This window comes from Haliotis rufescens, unplaced genomic scaffold (genome assembly GCF_023055435.1).
Source record: "Haliotis rufescens isolate VD_foot unplaced genomic scaffold, xgHalRufe1.0.p SCAF_11, whole genome shotgun sequence".
NCBI lineage: Eukaryota > Metazoa > Mollusca > Gastropoda > Lepetellida > Haliotidae > Haliotis > Haliotis rufescens.
The window spans coordinates 9,000,789-9,021,596 of NW_025963791.1; the positions used below are offsets into that span (position 1 = coordinate 9,000,789).

Below are 20,808 nucleotides of genomic sequence, written 5' to 3' on the forward strand. Positions count from 1 at the left end.
ATATTAACCTTCTCGTGAATGTATAATATATGATTCCAGCTGAAGAACCCGCAGGCAATGAAGCCTCCGTTCAAGTACGCCACCATCCCCAACGGCAGCACCGAGACCAACATCAAGAACAACCACAAAGACATATACAACTACATGAGGAAGTTCAACCTGCCTACTGTGGACGAGGGAATAAAAGCTCTTAAGAAACAGTACGTTTACTGTCGTTGACAGTCCCCTGAAGGTTCCGGGTTAGAATTGGTCCTCAACCCATGTTTGTCGTAAGAGGCGACCAACGGGATCGGGTTGTCAGGCTCGTTGACTTGGTTGTTGCATGTCACCGTATCCCAATTGCGTGGATCGATGCTCATGATGTCAATTACTGGATTGTCTGGTCCAGAATCGATTATTTACAGACCGCCGTCATATAGCTGGAATATTGCTGAGTGCACGTTAAACAATACACAAACCGTAACATAATAAAGTTTTGGAAGTCAAAGAAATGATTTTAAAGTACGAGTTTGTTTGACATATAACTTGTCACATATGATTATATTAAATGTTTTTACTTCACTCATCGCAATTCATCAAATATAGTGAAAAATGTTCCCTTGCACTTTTCTATCAGTCATTTTGAATACAGAATTGTGTGTTTCCTATTTGTGCCATGAGCTTTGATCGTGGGTTCAAATAATAGAAATGGAATATCAATATATCTTTGTGGCAAATTATTAATATAAAGTCAGCCATGTCACAGATGTCGCCCAAGGAAGATACTCAGTTCGTTAGCGGGAAACACATATTTTCTACATTTTCTCAGAAAAAAATGACTATAGGCAATGTATAGAAGAACACATAGCTGCTGGCAACTCTTGAAGTAATGTTTCAAGTCCATCAGGCTCGAAACTACTAAAATGAATTTACAGATTTTCTCGTGAGTAGTAGTTTAGTATCTAAGCAAGGCCAACACTCTTCTTCAGGGATATCCATGCTTTCATCTATGATGCCACTGTTCTGGAGTATTACGCCGGGAAAGACGAAGAATGTCGCCTGATCACTGTGGGCAAAAGCTGGTACGCGATGACAGGATACGGGGTTGCGTTTCCCAAAGGCTCACACTGGATAAACAAAGTCAACAAAGTGTTACTGGATTTGCAGGAAGGAGGTGAGGCATTGTAACATAGATTAATCAGGAACGGTACTGAATTATGTCTTGAGCAATACTGTGTCCATATTTTTGTCGACCACCTCGGTGGTTCCATTCCCGGCTGCGTCACACCAGACGTTAACAGATTGTTCGTCTTGTTAACCTACATGACACTCACCATTAAGGCGAATAAACAAAGGCTGGTCGGCTCGGCGTCAGTGTGCTGTGCCTGCGTCGGGTATTCACGTTCAAACTGTGGTCTGGTATCTCAGTGGACTAGCACTATAAAATCGGAATTAGTCCGGACTAGTATAGTGCCAGACACACACACACACACACACACACACACACACACACACACACACACACACACACACACACACACACACACACACACTACTCTTTCTCTTTACGGCTTTTTATTGTTGGACACAAATGTTCATGTAGTCTAAATCAATTTTGGTGTTTGAAATTTTGTTTATTAAACTCAACAGTTTTGTGTACAGTAAGAGATCTGACTACTATAAGTCCACATGATTTACAGAATGTCTCGAAATTACAAATACTTTTCTGTAAGAACAAAGTGTATACGGACAGAGTTAATTTTCTCCGCTAGTGCGTATAACTATCACGAACCTTGACTTACCATTAAGGTGAAATGGAGCGACTACAGAAATTCTGGTTGGCTGGGGCGTGTCAGAAGAAGGAGAAGACTGGCGTCTCAAGCCACACCCTCGGCATCCTCAACTTCACCAGCGCCTTCATCCTTCTCGCCGGCGGCATGGTGCTCGGTGCTATACTTCTCATGCTGGAACATTGCTACTTTAGGTTCGGTCGGAAGAGTCTGAAGAAGTGGGACACATGTGGTTGCTGCACCTTAGTCAGTCTGGTAGGTTCATCTTAGAATTAGGGCGGTCGGGTAGCCTTGTGATTAAAGCGTTCGTTCGTCACACCGAAAACCCGGGTTCGATTCCCGACATGGGTACAATGTGTGAAGCCCATTTCTGGTGTCCCCGCCGAGGTATTGCTGGAATAGTGCTTAATTCGGCGTAAAACCAAACTCACTCACTCATCTCATACTTGCAGTATATTGCGTTTATAACGAACACGCTTATAACGAACTGACGGATATAACGAAATTATTTTTAGTCCCGGCCATTTCTTGTATATATGCTATATATATGTTTATAACGAACTGCGGTTATTACGAACTAAAATTATTAAACCAGCCTTGTTCAAACTTATATTTACCGCTAATTCTGATCGGATATGCATAAGACATAACTAACAGGCCAAATCGATGTGTGTTCATGTATAAGATTTGAGGCAAATCTGTCCTCTGTAGGGTATGTGGCGCAGATTTATGGTTAAAGGGACATAAGCCTCCAAGATTCAGCGATTCAAAGTTGCGTCCCTTTGCTCTCAGAATATTCTGATCGTGGATTCAGCAATGAGATGCCCACATAACTTTGTGTAGCGGTAGAGAGATCTGATTGTAATGAGATCAACTCGTGCGGATAATGATCACTGGTCTGTCAGCAAACTAGTACTTATGGTCGTAGTTTCACAAAAGTGGAACATGTCTACGATCTGAGTTCATCTTGGTGTACCTTCCTCATTAAACTGACACGCAGTTCAAAACGACGTTAACCTATCCCATTCATTTTGTAAAGTAATTAACCGTTAGGTAGCCATTATAACCAAAACACAACCCTAAAGAGTTGGTTTTATGTAAGCATTTTGTTAAACGTTACGTCGTTGAGGATCACCTTTCAGTTAAGATAACATTACATTCAAGGACAATGTGTTTATGTACAGCGAATATGAATAACGTGTTATGTCTGACGTGGGTGTTCTAAATATAGCAAGAACAATGATCCTACAGACCATTTGCGTCCAACGAAACTGATCCTTCTATGTATTTTCAGAGCATGGGGAAGTCGTTGACGTTCGAAGCGTCTGTCATCGAAGCCATCAACCTCCACAGAAGAACCAAGTGCACTGATCCTGTGTGTGAAACACAGCTATGGAAGATAAAACATGAGCTCGATCTAGCTCTACTCAAAATCGATAATTTACAAAATAATATTGGGTATGTGTGTTTCCTTGATGAAGCGAACTAACTTTCACTCTGACATATATACTGAACAAAACACTTTACAGATCACGAATATTTTTAGAAATAGTTTTAGGAAATTGTGTGCTCAGTCTTCACAAAAAATAGTCCCAAATATTCATAATCCCTCACCTTTTTGATCAGTATATATCCTAAAATTTGAAAAATAATAACTGCAATAACTGTCACGACTTTACCCGTAATGGCCATGACAGTCCGGACGTTGAAAATTAGGACATCCCTTAAGGATTATTACTGTTGAAGGCGCCTGTACATGAAGACGCTTAAGGGGCATTACTGCGTTACGTTATCCGTTGTTTTTTTTAGTACACCGTCTGTATATTGGCTAACGAAATAAAACAATATCTTTGGGTAGAATCTTGGTAACAGTATAAAACATCAACACGAAACATCACTGATTTAGGGAAATGATGTTGCCAGTTTCCACTATTGTAGCGGCCATCTTAGATTTCATAATGACCGCCAATTCACGTCCGATATCGGTCATATATAACTGATACATAGGCATGATACATATCAAAGGAAAGCCCTTTTGGTACGCTTTACGTTGCTACATACCATTCCGGTATCTTGTTTTGAAATTCAAGATGGCCTCAAAATAGTTCGTGGATAAACTGGCAACATTATTTTTCGTAATCAGTGATGGATTTTTTATGGTTTTAAACCTTGATGCCAATATTCTACCAATACTTTTTTTAAACCTTTTATTTCTGACAGTTGTCCAGATAGGATTTGTGAGGAGCAGTTTTTGTGTCCCGAAATGATGTGACTGACATATTGCAACAAGATGCACAACACCATATTCATTCACATACACTTGCTACATGTCCATACAAACTTCGTTCATCCGTTAATATTTAAACTTGGTTATCGCACTTCGAAGGATACAGTGTGGATGAATGGTGTTCCACAGTACCATGCAACTCACATTATAGCTGATTTTGTAAATGCTTCTTTGCAAAAGTAGGATTTATAAACATTCCAGGATATACAATGACATTTGGATTGCTCGTTGCGCTGTATGCCCAAGTTCGATTCCCGACATGGGTACATTGTTTGAAGACCATCTTGTATCCCACGCCGTGAAATTGTTGGAATATTGCTGAAAGCGGCGTAGAGCCTAACTCACTAACTACAGCCACCCACATCACTTTAAACAAAATGAAAACTATTATAAATAGACAGAGCAATTTTTACTTTTAACCATTTAACCAATTTCAAAGTTTCTGCTGCTGATATCATTGCATATGTTTCGACTGTTGTGATTACTTGTATCTTTGTCATTCTATATCATGTGTGACGGTTAATTTACCCGTAACTCTGAAAACTAACATAACCTTTTTCTTGTTCTTCAGGGCAAGAACAGATACGTCAATAGAAGACGGTAATTCTCACTGGCGGTATAACCCTGATCGACCACGACAGCCAAATGGTATTCCAGGCCAGAATGCAAGACATAGAGACCGAGATAATTTTGACCCAACGCAGGCCCTTGGGGAGCGGCTCACGTGCTACGGCAGTGAAGATGGGAGATCAGATGGGGGAGGTTCACCAAATGGCAGGGCACAGTTTAGACGGTCGCCTAGCTACACGACTGCAATGAGTGAGAATGAAAATCTAGAAATACAAGCTTTGTCCAACAGAGTGCGCTATCATGATGGGAAATGTTATATGGGCGTGAATGATACAGAAAGTGTGTTCTGACGATGATCATTCTAGAAGGATGGCAGTGTGATTCAGGGGATGTGTGCATCATCATCAACTTTTGGATACCAGAGATGATATGTTGTTCAAAGGTGTTATACATGGAGGTATGAAGAGATGGATGTTTTATGACTGTTTACGTCGATATGCCCAAACCACAGTGTTGGTGGTTCTGCGTTGCCATGTTGATGTGAGCCACCGTAACTGCGTGGACTTGAGCGGCCGTTACCATTTTGATGTGAGCCACCGTTACCATTTCGATGTGAGCCACCGTTACCGTGTTGATGTGAACAAACCGTTACAATGTGGACGTAAAACATCGTTATCATGTGGCCATAAGTCGCCATTACCATGAGGACATGAGCGGCTGTTGCCATGTTGTTGTGTGAGACGCCGAACCATGTGGTCATGAGCAGCCTTTACCCTGTTGATGTGAACAACCCTAACTATGTGGCCTCAGGCCATCGTTAAAATGTGGACGTGAGTCATCCTTACCATGTTGATGTGAGCCATCGTTATCATGTGGAGATAAGGCACCATTACCAAGTGGACATACAGCATCGTTACCTTTTGGACAGGAGCCATCGTTACCACGTGGACAGGAGCGGCTCTTTTCTTGATGATATGTTTTAACTGTATGCAATATACCCGAACCACTGCATGTGTTGGTGCTTCTGGGTTATTTCGCATTGTTTCGAAACGTGCATAAAACGTGTATGTGTGAAATCCCTATGAGATCACTTAATGAGACCACTATGAACCCGAATGAGATCTCTATATGAGAGCACTGTACGAGATCCATGTGCGATTACTATATAATATCACTATGAGAGCCCTGAATGAGATCACTGTATGCGATCAAAATGCGATCAATATATGAGATCACCTTGAGATCACCATATGAAATCACTATGAGATCACTATGTGAATGTGATATTAGTTCATGACAATCAACATAACGCGCTATGGCATCAACGTGAAATGCTTCCAAAAGGATGACCACAGTCTGGAGCTCTGGGTCACCTTGTGTGTCAAACTTGTGATCACGGCAATGAACATCTATGCAACTCTCTATGCCGTGATGTATTCTAGTTTGTGAAATGGTAGTCAACAACGATATTAGACCTCTTCCAGCCAGCAGTAGTATCTACAAACACCAATAGGAGCGTGTAACTCCTAGAGAGACGATGGATGAAACAACTTCAAGAGGTGTGCGTTCAGACAAATTGAAGGATCTTGCAATTCCGAAATGTTTCGAAAGACATTGTTTTCTATTTGGTTTACAGTGTTTGTATGTGTTGCTCAATAAGGACTGTTCTGTCCTAGGCCACGAACACAATATCAATTCTGTTTGGAAGTAAGACAATGTATTTCATTTCAGATGTGTATACTTTTCTCAGTACGGTACACTTCACGGCCCAGCTGATAGGCACTGCGATGACAAAGATGTGATTGTCATAGTTCAGTGAAACTGCAAAATTGTGCCATCACTCATTTATAAAAGCTGAACCCTTCATCTCACTATCATACCATTTGTTCGCCAGCATGACCAGCCTGCTGTCATGCTGACATGTCCATTTTTGCCAAAGCATTGTTTCTGTTTCTTCCTCTGGCGTCTTCTGATCTCCCCCAGTGTATATAACCCTTCTGCTTGGTTACACCATCTTTCCCTCCATGCTATCGCCGTGTCTATATTCTGTGTTTGATCGACAAATCGCCACATCTTTTAGACTACCTATAATGACTGTAAATACATTTTAATATTGGTCCATAGAGATACTTTATTAATAAAGATTATCCAATATAAAGCGTTGTTTTTGTATGAGCTAGCCTTCTGTTAAGACAATTCAATTTCCCATGGTCCTTTTTCATTGATCATTTAATATGTCCTTCTCGCTGGCTGCATTTCACTGTTTTGAATACCAGAAACAAATGATTGTGGGTTCGAATCCACAGATTCGACCTAAAATTATCAGCACCTGCATCAGTTTGGGCTTTCCTTCCACATTCAGCTGACACGCCGTGACAGGAATACTGTTCAAATTGGCGTAAATCCAACTCACGCACCCCTCCCACATGAAGCTGATTTGCCATGATATGCTCATTAATTAAAGGGAACTGGAAAAGGGAAGATTCCACTGCATTGAGGGATATATTTGAAGCGAATCATATTGTTACTCTTGCCAACAAATCCGTATGCATTCATTTTATATTCTTAGCCCTCACGCCTTGTGTTTCTGTGTTGGGCAGGATAGAAGGTGAATAAAGCGACAACTCCCTTTCCATAACCAATAGAAATCTCTGCATCAAACAGAGTCTGTCGTACGATTCCGACTATATCATGAGCATGTGTTTATGGATCACTCTTAAATAGTGATGAACCAGGTAGAAATTCTCGCGAGTAAAGATCCTCATTTCCGCCGCCGCCTAAATTCCGCTGATTTGCAAACTATACATCTTGCATCGGACCTTTCACATGTGTTTGACGAACATGTGAAATTGTGGCTACATATTATTTATTTCTACCTTCCCGAGTATCCCAGCATTATAGTGGATGCAGTGGATGGGATGTGCAGGATAAATGACTTCAGCGACCTTGTTGATCATGCCCTCGATCACAGGTTTTGTATACTCACTGGCTGCATTGATATAGCCGGAAGTTTGCTGACTGCGGCTTTTAGCAATTAGTTCACGTACACATGTTCTCACGTATATGTAACAATCTGACCATGAAATAGAACGGGGCTAGTGAACCAGGGAATCTGTTCAAATGTATGTGACGGTCGCGACCAAAAAACTCGTTATTATTGTTCAAGGTTGTGTGTCGATGAAAATGTCACAGATGTCGGGAATACGATTCTAGCCACATGCCCACACCTTCAATATCAGTATATAAATACTGAAAATTCAGTCAAAGGGGCATAACTCTGAGAAAATATATCGATTGAACGTTAATCGCATCCATTAAGCTCGTTCTTGTTAGCCTGTAACTGCGAACCAGATGACTACTACTCTACTCCTGCCACCTGACTACAACACATTTGTCGCTTAAACAATGGTCAACTGAACTGAGAAACATATTGACATATTTCTTCTGAACACACATTTGCGACACGGGTTAGGTTAGAGTCAATGTGTTTTTTCTTCCACTGTATGGGCACATGTTCTGATCACGATGAGTAAATGAGTCATTTTTTGTCTAACGCCGCCTTAAGCAATACTTCAGTGACCCCACGACGTGTCCCCTTGACGTGGAAGAAAGCCAAGATCTACCATACCATGTTTACCATGTCTACGTTTACCATGTTTAAACTCACAAGCGCCGGTATGGTACTGACGAACCTCGGAACATAATTCAGGGCGAAGCAGTGAAGCGAACCTGTATTTCGAACCGTAGGTTCCTGGCACGTCCAAAGGACGCAACTCTACACAGCATATTGTGGTGCCTAAAACGATTTGTCCACCAGCCACTCCAGCTTTAAGTGTTTAAGACCTCATCAAGACCTACCAAAGGCATGTAGATCCATTACAATTGCGTTATCGTCCCGTCATCCTTTTCATTTCATATAAATACGAAAGACAAACAGTCATGTTAACAATAACTTTATTCATATAAACAGCGTATTGTGCCTCAGGCTTATGTACAATGCTAACTCTAGTAGGTATGTAAAACAACCATCCAATCAAAGGTGCTGGAACTGAGAATGTGCACTGACATTCGCACAGACCTTTTATAACGTGCCCTAATTGGTAGTATGGTCAATAATAGAAGAGCCTATATATAAGAAGAGAACTACGGGTATAAGACAACGGAACAGCGAACTATTAACTAGATGAGAAAAAAGCATGAATAATGGCTAGAAGTGACAGAAAATGGACTGCTCCCTGTACAGTGTGTCATTCTGGTGAGCTTCAGTCTTGCTCAAGTATGGTTCTCATACCATTATTTGTTCTGTTCTGAAACAGCACCATTGGACAATACAAACATTAGTTTCAATTGAAGTTCTACACTACCTGAAATATTTCCCTTTTGGAACACCTATATTTAAATCATACAGCACAATATAACATGTAATTTTATCTACAGTCGACGTTCAAATACTGTACAGTGACAATCGCAATGAGCACGTGGATTTGCCACATAATTCTTGGATATTTTATGGATGTCAGGTTTTGAGACAAAGTGTTTCCATTATATTGCTCCCAAAATATTCACATCGACGATGACACGTGAAAACATATCACAATTACTTGAGATAACATGATGTTACATTATATTTGCACAGATATAGAGCACACAATTAAAATAACATGTTTGTCAATAAACAATCCTCAATAATCCAATCTGATATTTTTTTAACAATTAATGCATGTCCATCTGTTCACATACCTGCAAAAGGACCTGTTAAAATTCAGTTAAACGAACCTCACCATTTCCATTATCAAAGAAATGAATTCTTAACACAACATAAGTGTTTACAAACGCTAAAAACCTAGAAACAATTCAATCGTAAAATCCCATCGGCGGATTGGACCTTTCTCCGAATCATGAAGTTTAAACACTGAACGTTTAACATAACTATTTACATGCTGGTTCATTCACAAACTTGCATCTGTTTCAGTTAAAATGCGATGGATCTGGTCATGGGAGAAGTACATGGGTATGTAATAGTAGGGGCATTTATACCATAGTTATATGGTTTTATGATTATGTCACAGCACACATATATTATGCAACAAACCAAATCAGCAGCCATACAAGGACTTCGGTATTGAGCTAGACAGCAACTGACCAACTCGTGTATAAAACACTTACACATAAGTTGCGATACTCGAAACTCAAAGTCTAATACCTACACACATAAAAATGAGAAATCGTGCCATGATCACAAATATATTAGAAACGTAATGACAATAATAAACATAATTAATTAACAATAGTTGTATCAATCAAAATGTTGTATTTCTTATGTACAATCGTACTAATGTTCAAAATGAAATTAAAATACTTGAATCCAAAAGACGAGTACTCAATACATATGAAAGGAGAGAGATGATATTATGTGTATCATCATAGTATCGAATGAAAAGACAAAAACTTCATTCATGAAGAAATATATCGCGTGTCTATATGAACATGTATGAGATGCATATGGAATAGCGGCAGCTTACAAAATATTATACGCCGTCATTTTAAGCTTATTAAAATTAAATACTTAAAAATGAAATGTATCTCATGACACTCGATATTAATGCTTCATATCAAAGATATACATTCTAAAAGGTATATAAGAAATTGAAAATGAAAAATTCACTACCACCACTTGCCATCCGAGGGGCAATGCAACGACTTCATAAAGAAAACGATCAATAAAATATGTCACACTGAAATTATGAAATATATATAGTTTTATATACTGTACAGTTTTATTGAATTGTGAGGATATTTGAAAGAATTGTGTAATGTTAAACAATCTTGATTATATGAATATGAGTTCTTGAATTATGCAACATTATTTATTTGTTTTTGTTATAATTATAATTGCTGTGTATACATACACAAATTACTATTGCTGGGATTTACAAAAAAGACATTGTCCGTTTGTGTACATGCCAGCAATGTTAGTTTGTTAAAAAGACCGATGAAGGAACAACTTCCTTATAGATACCGCTATTGGGGATAGTATGTTGTAGACATGAATTAGTCAAGGTGTCTTTTTTGAAAAATAAATGTACTCAAAATATATTTCTTATTTGTAGGTGAATGTAATGTTTTAATTTGATGGAAATACCCTATGGCCTCAGAAGGTCCTCCATATATCTATCGATGATCACGTCAGTGCCTTCTCGTTATTTCTTGCAATCAACTAGTGGCCTATTTGAACGTTCACAGGTCGGGCGGTAAAACCCCAGGGGCGAAATTGTTAAGTTCCATATTATTGCTATTCTTGAAGGTTTTGTCAATACTCAAACGAACACATCTAAACTAGTGTAGAAACCCATTTCCAGGCTGAATGAATCGCGTGTGTAATATCATATTGCAATGCAGTTCTTGATATAACTATATGACGTATATAATGCATTATACAACAAACCTACGCCACTATATAAACTGGTATGCAGATGAAAAGTTCACATGTTACTCACACCATTACAGCGTCAGCACCTAAACTAGGATTATTTCCCTTTGTACGTTACATCGTTCATACGATCACTACAACATTGAGCAGGTTCTTTACACCTGGGGGGGCACGGTTGGCCCAGTCGTCTAAGGCGCCGCGATTCGCTGTGCAGAGTTGCGTCCCTTGGGAACGCCAGAAACCTATGATTGTTGGTTCGAATCCCGGTTCGCCCCGATTATTTTTCTAGGTTTGTCAGCACCATACCCGTGCTCGTGGGTTTCATCGAAGTGGTAAACGTCTAAGACCTTCATCACTTGGGGCTTTCCTCCCACATTAAGCTGACACGCCGCGATATAACTGCAATACTGTTAAAAGCGGCGTTAAACCAAACTCACTCACTCACTCACTTTACACCTGGATACACACACTGTTTGATATAGTCAAAGACCACTCAAAAGAAGTTAAAAAACGCCCTATTTTTCATATGACTAAAATGAATCTGTCACAGCTGGCGGGTATTGCAACACAGGCTTTCAATTATGGGTGTTCTTTAACTTGTTTGGAGTAGTATGGTTGTGATATAGTAGATTAAAACTTTTGCAGACAAATTGCATGATGAATACCGTACATAAACAACAAAATAATGTTGCCATATCAATACATACACTTAGGGTTTCATACATGGCAGTTGTATTGACACGTGTATGATAGATGCCGTGGTCATTGGATTGTCATGATGCAAAATTGACTTATCGTAGAAGAATCGCATTTAGATTATATAGGGTATAAGGTACTGTGATCAAAGTGTGTCGTAAAAATGTGAACCAATAAACACTATATACGTCGAGCTTGAAGAAAATGAATGTAGATGAAGCATTTTCAAAGAAGGTTGTTCTTAAAAAATGTCAAGAATGCCTTCAGTAAGCAGTTAATCAATATACAGTAGACTTTCAAATAGCAAGGATACAAGGCAGGCAGCATACAGCAAAGATGTGTGATTTGGTAAGTAAAATAGTACATATTTTAACGGACAGAGCGACCAAACCTTTACAATATACATGTATCAGTATGTCTGTTTTAGAACATGCATATACGGCAACACAATAGTGAACTCACTGGCAATACAAGACAAGGTCAGCTCTCTGAAGTAGGTTCACACTACAATCCAGTCGTCTCCCTCTGTATCATGGTCTGCATTATACTTAAATGCAGAAATAATATGGTCGTGGTGTTTTCAACAACTCACTCAAGACCATCATTCTGGCGTATTATATCAAGCATCACTGAAGCTGGTTTCGAGGCATGATCAGCTTATTGTATTGTTCGGGACACAAGAACGCAACAACAAGCTATTATACAAAAATGCATTTGGAAGAGGCTCTTCTACATATTATTTGGGCCATGGAAGGAATCATGTGATGGGAAGTTGAGCAACATGAACTATAATAATACTTCTCTCGTTTGTGAGTACTTACAATGCATCCAGATCTCCCGTCGCATATCTATTCCGAAACTTGGTATTTATGTTATGAGCTCTACTGGTGTTGTAGTATGTTTTAGGTAAGTAGACGTAATATCATGTACACGAGGGGTTAATACTGTTTGTGAACCACTACCACTCGGAATATCATGCTTGGAACTGTTGCATAGATCAAACGTTATGTTATTTTGGCATTGCTTCTTTCACCGCTGAATCCAGTACAATTAGTAGTCCTCTGTCACAATCAGGACCAGCCGTAAGCGTTTTAGCAGTGTTAGATCATTTACAAGCATAGTACTGGAACCATGCTGCTTTCACGATTCCATGTTTTATCAGTGTTACATGATGAATATCTGTATGGTTATTATATAACTGGAGCACAGATTGCCACATTCAGCAGGTAGTGACTTCAGAAACAACGTTTAAAACGCACTCTCCATCTCAACGTTATCTTCAACTCCGAAGTAGTATTTGCCATCGAGACGCCGGGACCTTTTGGGCGTGTCCCTATCTCCACTGTCACCGTCAGTGCCCGATGATGGCGAGGCCAAGGTGTTGGCCTCTGCCATCACTTCAATAGGTGGATCCTCTTCTGATGGATGTGCCAACATTAATGGCTCGATTTTGGCCAGTTCTCCACCTATTGGCTCTACCCGATCCTTGGCTCGGCGCCGGGAAATGCCGTTGTGCTGACGCGTGGCTTCGGGGTCGTATCTCCATATTCCTGCCCCATCTTCACCCCGTCCACCAGTCTCCAGCCTACAATGACAAGATAAGTGCCACCTTGAAACCGAACATTGAAAACTGGATACGCTGGTATTTGATTAAAGCGGAGTACGTGATTGATTGAGTTAAGCTAAACAATTAAGCAAATGGTTCTAGGGTAAAACCTTGCCTCCCTTCTGCATTGGACTGTTGATGACAAGGCCCTGATTGTCTTGACCCTCCCCACGCAGGCTGTTGATCCACCACAGCGATCATACCCTGACCAAGACTATCAGAATTCCCATGGGAAATTCAATAGTGTCTCTTTCTTCGGGAAACACCTAAACATGATATATCAGTTATCGTTTAATTGCGATGATAACTTAAGCGACTAGTTTTGACTCATTTGGAGTGGGGTTTTGAATTTCAAGATATCGACGACGCACGAAATACAAAGACTTCGTTGAAAATAGTAAAACCATAAATAACGATAGATGTCCCCCTGTGGGAGGAATGCCATCTATTGTCTACAACGTGCGACTTGAATTAAAGCATTAAGCCCAGTGGATAAACTTGTTTAAAGGCCATCGTTTTCATGCAAAGATCAATAACAGTGTGATGGAGAGGCACCTCTAAAGCTTTGTTCTCTGATGTAGCAATAATGAAACGTGTTTATCAAATAAAGGAACGTGAGCAAGGAAACAGGTTCATTTATAACACACATGCTTGGGATAGTTTACAGAGTTCCGGAACACTTAAAAAATGAGGAACAAATCCAAAAGTTCTATCAATGAACACAAAGCTTTCATTCCACAACTTTCAATAGCTATCTGAAGCTGGAAATAATTTCTTTCAAACGAAGACTGTCATCTTCCCAAATTGTGCTCATATTTAATACAGACATAAGACATATCAAAGAATTCAGAGTTTGGATATTTGACTTATGGAAAGCTTAGATAACGTGATTACAACAGAAATGAAATGTATGGAAGGTATGAAAATTTTATGTTCTGCTCAAGCTGTTTCGTTCATTATATGGGGATATGTCCACGATAAGAGAGCGAGTGAGTTCCGTTTAATTTATTTCATGAACTTTCAGTTTGATGTAGGAGAAAAGCTCAAACTGTGAAGCTTAGGAAACATACACGGTAATGCGTTGACCAACCTAGTATTCGATCGAGGTCATGCTATAGGTTTCTTGCACCTCTAAGTAACGCAACTCTACCGAGCGCGTTGCGGCGCCTTAGACGATTGTCCACGCCCCTTTGGTTATGATGAAACAATGCACTTACGATAGCTGTCTCTGTAGTATGTCGACTTTGAGCATCGCCAGATCCAGCTCATGCCGAACCTTCCACAGCTGGGTCTCGCAAATAGGGTCCTTGCATTTGTGTCTCTTGTGATAGTCTATAGCTTCCATCACTGATTGTTCAAACGTTAACGACTTGCCCATACTCTGCAATGCACAAAATGTAAATCTCAGTGGAATCATTGTCAGGTAACGTTGTTATAAGACCATAAAATTGCTTAATGATACGCTCAGAAACGTGCAAGAAAATGCGTTTGACAAACAAATTAGGTCTAGTTTCTTTCACGCTAATTATTATCCTTAAGCTATATGTACACCCTGGATGTACCTGAAACTAAACGCAAATTCATTACATAGACATGATGTACACTGACAGGTATGACAGTGTAAACTCGAACGTTAACACATGAACTATGTAAATCCGAGTTACCCCATCTATAAACCGCCTGTACCATGTAAACACCAGCGTCAATCATAAGTCTGTTCAAACCGAAGCTTTAATGTGTAATTTTATAGAACCAACCTTAATGATTGAACTGTCTAAATCAGAGCGTCAATCAGTGAAATATTAAAATCGAATCTTTAATGGCTAAATTGTGTAAACCTGGTCGTCACACACGACAAGTGAGATACAGCTTTGTTAAAGAGCGTGTTAATGTTTGAAAATCAATACCTGTGGTGTTCGCAAACACGTTTCTCTGTCACAAGACCCTAACCAAACCAAATGGAATCCACAGATTAAACAACAATAATCCTCTTGGGATGTGCATTATACATAAATATTAAAATGAATAAACCCTCGTATTGAGGCTGACTTCTTAGGGTCCCTACTTTAACATCAGGCCTGTTGTGTGCACTTAAATATGCATACCCTAGAAGTAATTGTATTCATATCATAGGCGATTACACTGTCTCCCGGACCGGCATCTGATCCCTCATGACACCGAATAAGCATATCCATACTCTGTGTCAGATCCGTACCTTAGCGTGTATGTGGGCAATATGCATATTAATGCGAAGCCTAAACCTATCACAATGGCAAAACGCTTGAGGTCCCAGGACAAGAACCACGTATTACTGTGTTCATAAAATACATTTTTCATTTCTCTAAGTTGTGGGCATACGTTCTTAAAATGGCCTCGGAGATTTCATTTCGATAATGACATATTAAATTTCTGTTAATGCAGCGTAAAATTCCACACTGTTTCAGCTTAATACGCTGTCGACGTCGACACAATCTCGATTTATAATCACATGAACCGAATTATCAGAGATCCTGACTTTTGTAGCAATGCAATGAGAAACTGTAAAACCTGATTTCACCTCACTCACGTCCCTTGGACGACTTCATTATTATCAGTTAGCTGGTTCTTAAATTTACTGAGTTTGTTGCCTGGAAACAGGTTCACACTTAAAATAGCAAACAGCGACGTGTCAAACCAACTTTCCGCTCTGCATGGCACCAGGCTACTGACAGACTCGAGGGAGTTCTGTAACAGAGTTACGTGGAGGTTCCTGGCAATGAACGAAGACTCCAACAGATCAATTCACTTACGTTCTTCTTCTTGAACGTCTGACTGAATTCTGTACCTGGTAAATCGTTATGGATGTCCCGTTAAGTGAATTAACTTCATTAAACAATGTATCATGCCCAATTTATTCTGAAATGTAAATCGAATGTTTAAAAGACCCAAGGCATGCATTTTGAAAATCTGTCCAAACGGCAAGAGAGGTGCACTTGGCAATTTAAATTATGCATGATATAGGATGAGATAAACAGAAAAAGCTATCTGGATCCTGGCACTAGATGCATATTAAGCGTCAATATAATCCATCAATGTTGGTTCCTCATGGAAATTAGTACAGAATACGCAAGACGGTCACTTTGTATTCCTACAGTGTGATACAAGTAAGAGCAATATGGTGCTTCTTGCAAAGAAGAGGCTTCCGAATGCAAACACATGATCTACTTCTAAATGAGACAAGACTGGCCTCTCACCAAGCATGGACACAATGGACTGGGGCAGGTGTTACTTAAACATAAATATACAATTTATGCCTACCCGTGTGAGGGATGAACGCATTTATTCTTGCATCCCATGTGCATCCAATGTGATCCCAATGACACATTTGGAGCTTAGTGTCCTAACGTTTATACAGCTGGGATAGATATCTCATGATGGAGTCTCATATAAGCTTGGTGAATATGTATGAACATATATGACTTTCCTTCCCCTAATACCCGTAAACTGTTTTACGTCGCTGAGACAAAATGAATGTGTTGGCTCTGAAACACAGATAATATAGATCTAATGTGCAAATGTGTGCACTACTTCATCACATGATACAATAGTGACATATTTACATTTATTGTAGAAGTCAGTAGGAATAGACAGAACAGCGTCTATGAAGTAAATGTTGGGAGAATGATTTAAGGCGTTAAAATTGTCAGTGGAATGTCGAAGGGCATTTAGAAGGAATGTGATGGCCTCGTTGTTTGAGGCTCCGCAATTCACGTCGCAGAGTTGTGTCCCTTCGGCCTGAAAGATCTTGGGTTCGAATCATTGGCCCTAATTTTATTTTTGGTTTTGTCAACACCATGTTAGTGCCAGTAGACTTCACAAAAGTGGTAAACGTCAAAGACCTGCATCGCTTCGGGCTTTCCTCCCACATTGAGCTGACACACCCTGATACAACGAAAAATGTAGCCCAGATCACACCCTTACTCAAAAGCTATTTCACCTTATGGGTTAGACCAATCTCCCAAAACAATAAATTTGACCTCAGATTGATACGATTGTCAAGGTTGAGATTTTTCAGGTTATATTTTTTGCATTTGAAAATGATTCTGGTGTCATAGTCAACAAGCTCAAATTCAACATAATGAAATAAATTAGTTTGGCCTGTTATCATACAGTCGCTGTCGTATGATCATGGACAAAGATTTAGGGGCTAATTTAAAAGCCAGTGACATGTGGGAGGAAAGTCCAAAATAATGCATGCCTTAGAAGTTAATAATGTTGTTGAAACCTACGAGCACTGTTAAAGTGACGACAAACCAACCATGTAATTGAGAACAGGGATTCGAATACCTATTCGATCTCTGAGAAAATGACACTTTATCTCATTGCTAATTAAAGGTGACCAGTATGCACCAAGAACTATTTCATGGGTACACAAATCGTATTCTTGGAGAAGTTGCTTACAGAACCTAGTCAAGCCATGATACCACAGCACATAAAACTGTAATTACAAGACGTGAAGGCTCCCTATTAACTTTTCTATTAGTTTCCATTTGGCAGGCTGCTTAATGCAACCTGACTTCACGCTGTGCTGAACAAAGTGCCTGTCCATACTGTACATAGACTCCGCGTGTTGCATATAAAGTAACCTTTGTGAGAAATGTAAAACTCTCAAGGTCATTTGAGTCCACCACAAATCATCGATAATTAGAAATTTCCGGTAATATATATCTGAAGGGAAATCAATTATGTCTTGATTCAAAATATAATTTTCAGTTTCAATGCGATTATTAGATAAAAATAACCAAGCTCGACAGAACATGACTTCCCAAAGTATTAACCTGACACTAATATTATTTTACGGTGATAAGCTTAGCATATTATGTCTTTCTCTCCTTTTTACAATCATTCTGAGGTTTTTAGAATAAAATTACCAATAAAAATCGCAGTTTTTTGCGCAGTGATACAATCAACGCAATGCTTTTTTCGTTCGAGGAATATGAAGGGTGCTGTGTGTAAGTAGAAAATGCTGGTGATGTAGAAACGCAATCAACATTGACAACGTTCGTGTCAGCCATGCATTCAACACAAACCATAAATTGAGTATTACATTGAACACTTACAACTATTCAGGTGATTATTTCCCAGAGGCGAAAGAATGTTAACGACTGCATTTTGTTGACATGGCAAAACGATCTTAATTTGAAACGTTGCGCAAGAAAAATCGCCAACTTTTTATTGGCTTGTTTATTTATCAGAATGGAAGTTGCACGAGTTTATATGGTTTTCTTTAAAACTGTACACCAGAAAAGTCTTCAAGTTATTTTCAGAATGCACGTTCCACAAGGTCCTATGATTTGCTTTAAATAAAAAAATTCGCCGTAGAATCGAATAATGCAAGTGTAAAAGAACTGGTTTCAACATATGAACCTGAACTTTCTCAATGGGTATATGTTATGTAAATTAGTGGGTGAGTGAGTGACTTTGATTTTACGCCGCTTTTAGCAATATTCTAGCAATATCACGGCGAGGGACACCAGACATGGGCTGCACACATTGTACCCATGTCGGGAATCGAACCCGGGTTTTCGACGTGACGCGCGAACGCCTTAACCACTAGGCCACGCGACCACCCTTTGGAATAAAGAGACAATCATTACGATACAAAGTGGTGACAAAAAATAAAGCGTAGGGATAAGTGATTGAACAAGTATGGTTTTATGCCGTGTATATAAATTAATATTACGGCAGGGGAGACCAGACATAGGCTTCAAAGGTACCCGTGTTGAGTATCGAACCCAGTCCTGCGTCATTAGGTGACAACGCCTTGATCACTAGGCTGCTCTGCAGACCACCGCGGAATGATGCCAGTTATATAAACGGTGTGCCAGAACGACAGTGAAATGATAAAGTGTGTAGTGGTAGAATGTATGTATATATTTGTGACTCTGTCACAAGAACAATATCATGGGCATCGATACACGTAATTGAGATCGATATCATGTATCAACCAAGTCAGCGAGCCTGACCACCCGATCCTGTCAGTCGCCTCTTACGGCCAGCATAGTCGCCTTTTACGGCAAGCATGGGTTGCTGAAGACCTATCCTACCCCGGATCTTCACGGGTCGGCATCAAATGGTAACAGATCAAGGTCATATATAGTTACATCTAGTTGTAATAATGGGAGGTACCATTTCGCAAGTGTATCAAGACGTAGGGTTGGATTGGCAGGTGTATCATTGAGCTGTCGGTGTGTAAAAAGCACAACTTTCTGTGAGCTCGACGAAGGGTTGAACGATACAGCTAATAACGAAATTTATTAATCACGATGGTAAGTCATGAAGAAATATGAATAAGATGCGGCACACCAATCCTAGATTAAAGTCGGTTAGGGTTTCTCCAACCATTTCATTTGGGAGAATAAGAGTGGCAGGTGACGGGATTGTTAAAGATTAAGTCCAAACATGGCTTCTGGTATAATGTGTAATCACGCTTCGCCTTAGTTTCCCTTTAACTATCATTTCTAAAAAACTGTTAAATTATAAGATAGGAAGGGTTTCGAAATTCTTTGTGAGTTGCTTGATCTGTGAAAATGAAGCGTATTTCAATTACTGTTTACTGGGGACCCGCAAAAGATACATATATGATACATAATTGAAAAATAGTTGATGTAGGCGAATGTTGAAGAAATAGACGTATCCGTATTTCTTAATTATAGTATTTCGTAAATGAAATCTCAAGCGTGTGGGTTTGGTGTTGTCATTCATTTGAAAAAAAAATACATCTAAATTAATGGAAGTGTCATTCAACAGAAGTTGCAAATTACGGCGTGAAATACCAAACCGGTTGTAACGAAGACATCACATGCATGCAAGGAGATAATTAATTAAAAACAAGACATAATCTAAAAAGCGAATTCTCAGGGTTAAGAACTAATTTTCGTTAGTTCATGATCACATTCACGAGGAATCACCATAACATAGCAATTGAATTTAAAACATATTAAAAAATGGAGTAAGTTTGAAAAAATAAATGCAGTGAACACGTACCAAACTGACGAGTGAGCAACAACCGCACTTGTCCCACTTCCGTAGGCTCTTCCGGCCGAACCGGAAGTAAAGATGTTCTGCCAGAAGTAAAATTGCGCCAAGCACCATGCCGCCGCCAAGTAGAATGAAGGCGCTGGTGAAGTTTAGAATGCCAAGGGTGTGGCTCGATACGCCTTTCTGTTTTTTCTTCTTGCATGCACCAGAAAGCCAGAACTTATGCAGTTTTTCAACTTCACCTGAAATATAAGCAAAGCCGTTTTATTCCGGCCATGGCTATAAAAGCGTCAACGCCATGTCGACAACGACATCTGTTAGGTATACAGATAACATGATCGAACATTTTAAGTTTCGAAACGACCCATGACCCGATGGTAGTACATCGATTGTAAGTCTAGATATTATAGTCAGCATCGATACCTCGTTT

General features: G+C 39.6%; 2 protein-coding genes across 7 annotated transcripts in view; one reads left to right on the top strand and one right to left on the bottom strand.

Moving 5' to 3' along the window:
• LOC124146379 (glutamate receptor ionotropic, NMDA 2A-like) overlaps positions 1–6,780 on the top strand; it is a 208,535-nt gene extending 201,755 nt beyond the window's left edge. For all 4 annotated transcript variants that reach the window (XM_048392187.1, XM_048392188.1, XM_048392186.1 and 1 more), the window contains 5 exons: positions 40–200; positions 969–1,153; positions 1,789–2,024; positions 3,064–3,227; positions 4,628–6,780. In XM_048392187.1, coding sequence (XP_048248144.1) covers positions 40–200; positions 969–1,153; positions 1,789–2,024; positions 3,064–3,227; positions 4,628–4,976 — 1,095 coding nt within the window. In that variant the 3' untranslated portion in view covers positions 4,977–6,780. The remainder of the gene's footprint in view (positions 1–39; positions 201–968; positions 1,154–1,788; positions 2,025–3,063; positions 3,228–4,627) is intronic.
• Positions 6,781–11,387: 4,607 nt separating this feature from the next.
• Positions 11,388–20,808, bottom strand: part of LOC124146378 (glutamate receptor ionotropic, NMDA 2B-like) — a 140,405-nt gene continuing 130,984 nt past the window's right edge. For all 3 annotated transcript variants that reach the window (XM_048392189.1, XM_046516644.2, XM_046516643.2), the window contains exons 15-17: positions 20,385–20,620; positions 14,576–14,739; positions 11,388–13,337 (exon numbers count right to left, since the gene is read on the bottom strand). In XM_048392189.1, coding sequence (XP_048248146.1) covers positions 13,001–13,337; positions 14,576–14,739; positions 20,385–20,620 — 737 coding nt within the window. In that variant the 3' untranslated portion in view covers positions 11,388–13,000. The remainder of the gene's footprint in view (positions 13,338–14,575; positions 14,740–20,384; positions 20,621–20,808) is intronic.